Source organism: Anastrepha ludens, chromosome 6 (assembly GCF_028408465.1).
Source record: "Anastrepha ludens isolate Willacy chromosome 6, idAnaLude1.1, whole genome shotgun sequence".
Taxonomy (NCBI): domain Eukaryota; kingdom Metazoa; phylum Arthropoda; class Insecta; order Diptera; family Tephritidae; genus Anastrepha; species Anastrepha ludens.
This window is the reverse complement of record NC_071502.1, coordinates 97,134,240-97,143,646: the sequence shown is the minus strand read 5'-3', so window position 1 is coordinate 97,143,646 and position 9,407 is coordinate 97,134,240. Positions and strand designations below refer to the sequence as shown.

Below are 9,407 nucleotides of genomic sequence, written 5' to 3'. Positions count from 1 at the left end.
AACTGAGGTTGCTTTAATTGAAAAGTTAATAGTTATTCCAACTACACGGGAACTAAAAAAATAAAAATTTACTTCGCATACAAAATTTTGCATGCAGTTTCAAATACGCATTGCATATAAAACAAAATTAACAAATTTGTATATTATATAGTACAATTAGGGTTCTTTAAAAAATGTAAAACTGTATGAGAAGGAAAACCAGAAAAATCAAATCCTATAAACTTTAATGCTCATAAATTTTTATTCAGAATAACCGTTGCTACGTCGTTAGGAAGATTTAATTATATGCTAATATAGAACTGCTTACACATATTAGATACTTACATAGACATGTATACTGCTAAGTAATCTTGTATCAATTTTTCTTGCCAATTATTAAAAAAAAAATAACAACTATGTAGTATAAAATTAGTGTCTGACCAAAAACGAATTTCAGCATTTTTGTTATGTACAAAAAAAGCTCATTTATGCCATTCGGACATTCGGGCATATTCTCCTTATCTTTTTTATATTTTGCATCTATGCCATAAACCGAAACCAAAAAATTTTACCGATTTGCTTGACAAACGGCGTGGTTGTTGCTCCGACAGTCGCAGAGAACGTTTAGTATACGTTATATGTGCGTCGGTTATACGTTTTCGGAATGATTCGGATTTAAATCGCATCAATTCGGCAGCATTCCCAAACGAAGTCGTAAATTCGATGTTCTTGCAGCGCGTTGCAAACCATTCTACTCCCAGTCATGAATTTAATGAATTTGGTCGGACAATGTACAGATATTGAATTAATTTCCGGGAGGGTATGCAGATATGTGCGTAAAAGTTGTGATTTCTTTAATGATAATTTTAAAATGTTAAAATACTAAAATTTTTAAATATATGTACATATATGCCATTCCGTTCATAGCGTATAATATTTATTCTATGTAGATATGTTTGGCTTATTGCGAAATATCTTATTCACAAAAAACAAAAAAAACAGCATATAATATGAAACCAAAAATGATAAAACTAAAGTTATACTCAAAAATGACTGTAATCCAAAGACGTATGTGTAGTATGTATAATACTTATATAAATAAAAAAGGTAAAAACATATTTTAAAAAACTATTAATATATAGTTTCTTTTAACGTTATTTTTTTCTTTAGTTATTTTATTACGTTTCATTTATTTCGTTTCAACGTGCTGGCAACGCAACATTTGCAAGCAGGCACAGCTCAAGGCGAATTCATACAAGGTGAGTTCGCAATAGCAACAACGTCATTAACATGTTTATTTATTTATTTTTCCGATTTAGGCATTCGAATGTGTAATGGTTGAGAATGGAAACAAGCAAGTAAGGCAACAAGAAAGAAGCAGAGCTCTTTGGCATTTCAAATCGCAAATCGCAAGAAGAAAAAACAAACAAACAAAATCAGCTTGTATAGCGATTTCACCTTGTGTGGATTCGCCCGATACAGCTGTTTAAAAGCTCATAAATTCTTATTAGAGCCATGTTGCCATACATAATCCACCAATTATAAATGTTTGTTTGAAGCGAACAATGCAAAGTATTTTCTATTAATAGAAGCAAATCTTATTTTTATAAATACTTTTATATGCGATGCTTTACATTTTTGTTTTATCTAAACTCTTTTTAACAATGTATTTAAATTAGATTTTAAATTTCTGATTCAACTAGCACATCTGGCAGCCACGACAAGCGAAATTTTTGCTCTTTCCGATTTGGCAAGACATTTGCTGCATTTCGCTGTTTGTTCGCTGAAAGAACATTTTTCCGCTAGCGCGTATGTAAACACACAATTTTTTAATATATAACCGATTTGGATATACTGTTTGTGATAAATTATATATATATATATATATATTGAAAGCAATTTTGAGAGCGCGGGCGTGTATAAAAAATTAAAAGCTCAATACAAAAGTGCACTGTAAGAATTTTCACAAAAAAATAGCAAAGCAGATGGTGATTAATGTCGTCGTTGAATGTCGAGGCCACTTGTGAAAGAATTTACATACATACTCGCATGTAAGCGCAAAAAGGATCGTTCAAAGTGGCAAAAGTAAGAAATTCTTAGGCATTGCGAATACGTATGCAGTTCGGCAACAAGAATAAAAGTTTCTGTACGCCGTGGTCCGGTAATGAAATGTTAGTAAAAAAAAAAAGTATATTTGTGAACTGTAAAGAATTCACGCAAGTTGTATGCCTTCAATTTGGCTTCGAAAGGCAAAAATACGGGCTGGCAAAATGAGGTTATTTGTTGTTTTTCTTAGCGAATTGATGAAATAAAAGATCAAGATTTGCACTTCAGCAAGTAATCGACCAATCATCATATAACACCACGTCATTTTCGTTTTCGTTCGTATTTCTATTATCGCACAACAACGATTATACATTCATTTAATTTTCCCACCATCCCCGCCCCCTTGAGAAGGAAAATTGCATGTGTCCGCTCCCAACCATATAGTATGTGAAAGCCACCGAAAACTAAAGGTCCAGACGGTAGTGGCAGTGCCAATGCGCAGGCAAATAACAACAAGCCATGGAAGTAAAACCATAAAATTAACACACATGCAAACGACTAGCTAATAACAACTGATTGCAGAAGCGCTGATTACGGTGACCGGCATGGTGATTTGAATTGATAATTTAAAAATATCAACGCGCATAATATTTCTGTACTGTATGCTTGTGTTAGTGTTAATTTGTTAACAATAACGCGAACCGTGAAAATAAATAAGATGAAATTAAATGAAATTGAAAGCCAAAATAATAGTAGGGAGGAAGAAGCGCAATAGAGCATGAAAGTGTCTTAATCCAATTGGAAACTGAGTGTACTGGTGTCAACTTTTGAGTGGATGATAGTGAGGTTGAATTAATTGTTAGTAGTGCATTAAGGAAAATGATTTTTGCATTTGCTTATAAAGTTTTTAATTTAAAAATCGATTGAAATAATTTCAAAATGAAAAATAAAAATCGATAGTATCGTGGCATAATTAACGGGTGCTGCTGTTAATAAATGCATGATATTGTTCATAAGTTGCGAAGAGTGCAAAACTGATAATGCAAATTTATACGCAATTAAATGAATAGTTAAGTTGCGTAATAAAGAAAAAGGTACGCATGTGTTTATTTTATTGTGCATAAAAGGTGTCTAATAGGTAATAGTAGTTGAAAGCAAATAGATCCTTCACAAGAATTTGCAACAACAATAATGTACTACCATTTCTCTAAATAAACAAAATTTCGCGCAAAACCCGACAGTGTCGTGTAAACATCAGTCGCACGTTAAGTGAGTGAGTGCATATGTTTAAAAATAAAAAAATAAGCAACACATGTTGAGGAGGTACATATCTACCGCTTCGATCAACTACCTACTTGTAGCCGTTTACGCCGGCGATGACGCAGGCCGGTTGACAAGCAAACATACATAGAAGTTAAATAACGTACTAATATGCCAGCTGCTGACTCTTCCAAAGCATTTGGTAATTCGAGTTTATATAAATACACTACAATACCAGCAACAATGACCACAACATCCGGCGGAAGCGGTAGTACTAGCAACCTTAGTGGGAGTTCAGCACACAAACATACTACCACACCGAACTCGTCTGGTCTTCCTGATGCTGTTTCACATTTCTACTATAAACATGGGCTCTTCCTCTCCAGCTATCCAACATGTGCCACCAGCATTGCCATTATGGCTATTTTACTGTCGTGGTGAGTAAATACAAAATACTGCGTACCTATTGCAAGTAAATAAAAAACTTAAAGCAAATGTTTAATATTCATTTTGAATAAAGGAATTTATTAGAAAAAATATAAATAAAGCAAAAACAAATGTTAGCTGTGTTACGGTGTGAACTAGGTACACACGCGTTTTACTTTTTGACACAATGCACTGGTATGCCACATGTTTGTATATTCATATGTGTCTGCTTACATATAGTTTTTTAATTCCTGGCATTAAACATTTGTCATGTACATGTATTAAAATATTTAATTAAGCTGAGCTCAGCGTGTGCGTTCAACAAATCTGCCAGCTGAAAGAGTATAATTTAATTTATAAACTGGCATACTTTGAAATGCCGTTCATTCACTACTATATATATATATATATTTTTTTTTTAATTTTATTTTAGGAATTTAAGTGTTTGCTTTACTATTTAATGTTATTGCGATTTCATTTAAAATTTCGGTATAATGCCCATAAATTTCAAGCAAATTAATAGCCTGTAATGGATTTTCGTCTTAAAAGTGAGCCTAGTTTGTGCAACAAATTAGTAGCTGTTAATTCTGTTAATTGCATGATTAAGTACGATAGAGAAAACCTTTAATTATGACGGAATCATGAGCCAAACATCTGATATGGCATGTACATATGTATTTATGTATGTACATATTTAAAACAATATTTAAATTGTGTGTACATTAGGGTTCCTCACCTTCAAAAGTTGAGTTTTTTATAAGTAAAATTAGTTTTTGAAATTTTTTTTTCCAAAAAAGCACTTCAAATGATAGAAGAATTTAAATTTTAAATGTCTGCATATAGTAAATGCTTAAAAAAATTTGTGAACGGAATCACAATAATGAGATTTCTTGAGGTACTACAAATCAGTCCGGTTCACGTAAATCTTAAAATTTTTCTGATAATTTTTGGCAGAAGTCATAAGGGAACCCGGTGGTCTAGAAATTTCAAAAAATCGATATTTTCGAGAGTATAGTGTTTTAAGAATATACTGTGGAATTTTCATGCGGAAACTCCCAATATTATAGCTTCTACAGCCCATTAACTAGGTAGAGAGCGGTTCAGCGCTCCTCATGGGTCAAACTTTAAACTCATTTATGTCGAAACGACTTTTTTCAACCGAATCACTTGAAATTTAATTACGTTGTTCACAACTTGTATGGCTATAGACGGCACTGGAATCATAATTTAATTTATTTAAATAATTTCCTATTTTTTACACAAAAAAACTAGTGAAAAAACACCCGATTACGAACTTTTTTGTCAATTTTTAATTTTTCTTCGATTTGTTCTACCATAACTGCACTCTTTCTTGAATTTTATGTTTCAGATGAGTATATGTCTCGAAATTACTTACGCCGTCCGGGTCCGACTTTTCGAGAGAGTCATCTTCAGCGGCATTTTTATAATAATAAATATTATTTTTCAAATAAAAAATAAATTTTTGCATGCTAAATAGATGTAGTAATGAAAACGAAAAGTTGAAATATCGTCTTTTTTTATTTATTTTTAATCGTGCTCTAGACCACCGGGTCCCCTTAAGTTTAAAAGCTTTGCACATAAATAGAAAAAAAAATATTAACGGAATCAGGTACTTGCTAGAGGTACTTACAAATCAAACCGTTCCACGTAAATCTTAATATTTTTCCGAAATTTGTTGACGAAGGTCTTAAAATACAGCACATTTTATATTTCCCATTGAAAAATCTTGCCTATAATTTTTTTTTGTGTGGGGTGTCATGCACCCTAATGCGCAGGTATACTCGTATATATGTACATATATGCAAGCACGTATTTTGTTTCAATCCCATTTATCCATCATGCAACAAGTAGTTTCAAAACAAATTAGTAGACTAGCTGGTGCCAGCTTTGAAATTATTATATGAAGAGCTAATTGTGCACACGTGAACCCTTAGTGCCTTATAATGTACACTTGTAATGCATACACGTTAGTAATAATTTGAAATATTATTTAGTGAGTGATTGTTTGCTAAGTGGACTCAATAAACTAAAGGTTAAGTTCAGCACTAATGTATTTCTCAAATCTCTAACGTTAATTTTTAGCTGCATCACTAATGGAGAAGTTTACCGCGCGCGTAATGGCAGTAACAACTTTCCTCCAATTGGAAAGCAACTATTTCCATAACTACTTGTATTAAATATAAAAAAATATCTGCCATTCGTAGTCGGTTTAAAACTCTAGGTCGCAACTACATACAAATAGAAGGAGCAGCTCCCCAAGAAAGGGTGTAAGCGCCAATTATATTCTATTAAATTGGTACCAAATATACAGTATATCCTTACTGCCTGTCTCAGTGTGTCCGTCCAAACACAACAAAAAAAAAGGGATGTGTTTGAGTCATATAAAACTTAAAAACATCTACAGTGGAAATAGTTTTAAGCCATGCATGTATGTTGCATGAATCATTGGATATAATTATTAATTTAATTTATATTAATTTTTTAAATTAAATCTTTGAATGATACAAACATACCGGCTTAACATATTGGCTTCTGTATAGCTTACAGATATACCATATGTACATACATATTTATGTACAAAGTGCTTTTTCCCGAAAGTAAGATTTTCGACTTATTCGTTCATTGATAGTGACCACAAATACATTTTATTCATCTTCAAGTTATATTTGTCCAAATATGCACATATACATACATATGAATGTACATACTCGTACAGTCATATTTGCTTATTAAAGCTGAATGTAAGACATGTATTTATGTATGTCCTATCGCAATCGTAGTTTGTATAATCTAATGGAATTTTTTGTGAGAAACTAAAAACAATTCAAGAAGTGATTGATTTATTTAACCTAACTCAATATGGCGGAATATGTTATGTTCCACTTTTGTTTATATATATACATACATACATAGACATACATATGAAGGGTGTTTTTTTTAGCTGCATGAGAACTATCGATATCGATAACTATGATTTGGCTGCTGAGAAAGGCAAACTGTGTTGACATTTCTGCAGTAAAGTTTGGCAAGTCATCGTGAATCGTTTAACGCCAGAGCAACGTTTCCAAATTGTTGCAATTTACTTTGAAAAAACAAAAAAAAAAATCTTTTCGCGAAGTTCATAGAGCGCTGGCAGCATCATCGATTCTTATTGCTTTCGAAATGAGGAAGTAGCTGCTGTTACGGTGAATGGCGAGTTATATCGAGCCATGCTGACTGAATTTTTGTTTTCAAATATTAGTCAGCTAAATATCAACGACATTTGGTTCCGACAAGACGGCACAACTTATCATACGGCGCGCTTAACAATCTATTTATTGGATTGATCGAAGGGACCATGCAACTTGTAAAAGTGCTATGAAATTATGTACCAAATTATAATAAAGGGTTTTTCAATTAGCGCGGGTCGATTTTGGCGCCCTGTGGCAGCCATTTTGTTTTGGTGACATCTGTCAAATCTTTTGTTTATTATTCAGTTGTTTATGCCAAATCATCATGGCAAGTTACACGATTGAACAGCACGTTCAAATGATAAAACTTTATTATCAAAATGAGTGTTCATTAACGCAAATGTTGCTCGCATTGCGCCCATTTTTCGGTAGGCGTGGTGGCCCTTCCAATTTCTTATGGCCCATATTGAACCATATGGACCTAGACGACATGTGGTTCCAGCAGGACGGGGCTACGTGCCACACAGCAAACGCCACGACATTCCATTTCAACATCTACCCGCCCTTATTGAAAAACCCTTTACAAAAAATTTCATTCCAATATTTCTGTGTTGTATTATCATTTTAAATCCACAAGCTCTGAAAAAATCACTCCACAGTACATAAATACATACATACATATGTAAATAATGTGTAATGAATGTCTGACCGATCGTATATTTACAGATCTAAGGGCGAGTTTGTTTTGTTCAATGACTTTCAATCTACCACACATAATGATTACTTATTATTTCTCTGATTAACCCTGTCCTTGTTTTTCCAATTCGAGTTAGAACATTTGAGGTGAACAACCATTGAATTTCGTTAATGGACCGTTGTACGAGTAATTGTTGTGTCAGTAAGGGGAAATCTTATTTTCAGCTCTGATCTTTTCATCGGCAATTGCTTTTATAGCACCTGATGGCTTTCAAGAATAGTGCACAATATCTTCTATAGATTAGAGAATTCCCTTCTACAAAATTAAAAAAAATATATATATTTGGGGTAATGACGTTCTTCAAGCATACGAGCGATATGATTTGAAGCTGATAGGACTATTTGAATATATTGGCTTACTCGAACAAGCCAACAACTATTTCAACACTGAAAAGCAACATCTAGAGTACTATTTATGACATATAGCCTTCAAAGGTACTCCAAGGTAACGTACTTCAGTCATCCTCTAAATTATTATCCTTCATTATTGTCATAAATTTTTCCTTCTCTTTCCTTACCACTCGTATAATCACACGCGTGTAACTCATAAAACCCTATACCTTAAAAAACGCCCTGTATATAGCAGCGGATATAGAATAATTTCCCTTTACGCGGAAAGAATATATACATACATATTTATTTTTTTTTTTATAAAAAACTGCAATGTTTGTAGTTTACTTAAAGCATTATTAAATAAGTACGTATTTGACGTCACATCACGTAATTGTTTTTAATTCTACTATTGCAGCCTAGTCAGCCTCTCGTAAAATACTACTTTTATTCTTTTTTTATAAGAAAAATCAAAGGCAATGACTGAAAGGGCAAAGTTCCACTGCATAGTTATAGAAATTTACCGATAGTGGAATTGGTTTCCATTTTACACCAGCCATGTATACATACATACATATATACTAATCTATGTGGATGTACCCTGCAAGGAAAACTCCCTACCAGTTCGCGTTGGTTCGGTTTCATGCAACTGGGAAATTTTGCAAGGCGTTGTTTTAGTAGGGAATATAAATTTTGTGTCCTATTTGTGAAATATTAATAATTTATTTATTTAAGCCCCAGCGCTGTCAGACAAGTGAAGGGTCTTTCAAAAGTGACGCCTAGATGTCAGTAGTGAATAATTCCTAGATCTACAATTTTATACGGTAGAATAGCACGTTCAGTTATTGAAACGTATTATGAAAATCGACCATTTCCTTAAGAACCACATATCGCCAAATTCGTTATTTTTTTGGTGGAAATCATCGTCCGAATGAGTCCACAATTCAAATTTTGGTGAAAAAATTTCAAGAAACTGGTTCTGCCGAGGATAACACTGGCCCAGAGACTGGACATTTGTTGAATAACCTTCAACATCGATATTTCGGCGATCTCAACAATTAGCAAATCGATTGTTTGGTGGGTTTTACATGTACAGGGTCCGGCACTTGAAGTGTAACCTATTAAAAAGGCCACAAATTTAGTTTGGAAAATTAGTTTTATTCAATTCAAAATAAAACATGTGTGAAAATACTACAAAATTAAGAATCATTTTAGTTTTGTTCGATATGACCACCTTTTGCCTTGACTATGGCCTTGAAACGAATCGCAAGCTGCCCGAATGTGTGGCCCACTCGCCGACAATGGCTTCAAGTCTGGTGAATCTTTTAGTTCTGAACTTGTTCTCCAAAATGACCCAAAAGAGAATAATCCATCGGATTCACGTCTGGTGAATTTGAGAGCCATTGTGTGGACGTTACG

At 33.3% G+C, this 9,407-nt stretch overlaps 1 protein-coding gene across 6 annotated transcripts in view; it reads left to right on the top strand.

Moving 5' to 3' along the window:
- Nucleotides 1-1,729: 1,729 nt before the first annotated feature.
- Nucleotides 1,730-9,407, top strand: part of LOC128868919 (sterol regulatory element-binding protein cleavage-activating protein) — a 35,976-nt gene continuing 28,298 nt past the window's right edge. Inside the window, exons 1-2 of one of the 6 annotated variants that reach the window (XM_054111529.1) lie at nt 1,731-2,064; nt 3,153-3,722. In XM_054111529.1, coding sequence (XP_053967504.1) covers nt 3,457-3,722 — 266 coding nt within the window. In that variant the 5' untranslated portion in view covers nt 1,731-2,064; nt 3,153-3,456. Of the gene's footprint in view, nt 3,723-9,407 lie in introns of all 6 variants that reach the window. The other 5 variants (XM_054111528.1, XM_054111527.1, XM_054111526.1 and 2 more) reach the window with 5 other exon arrangements.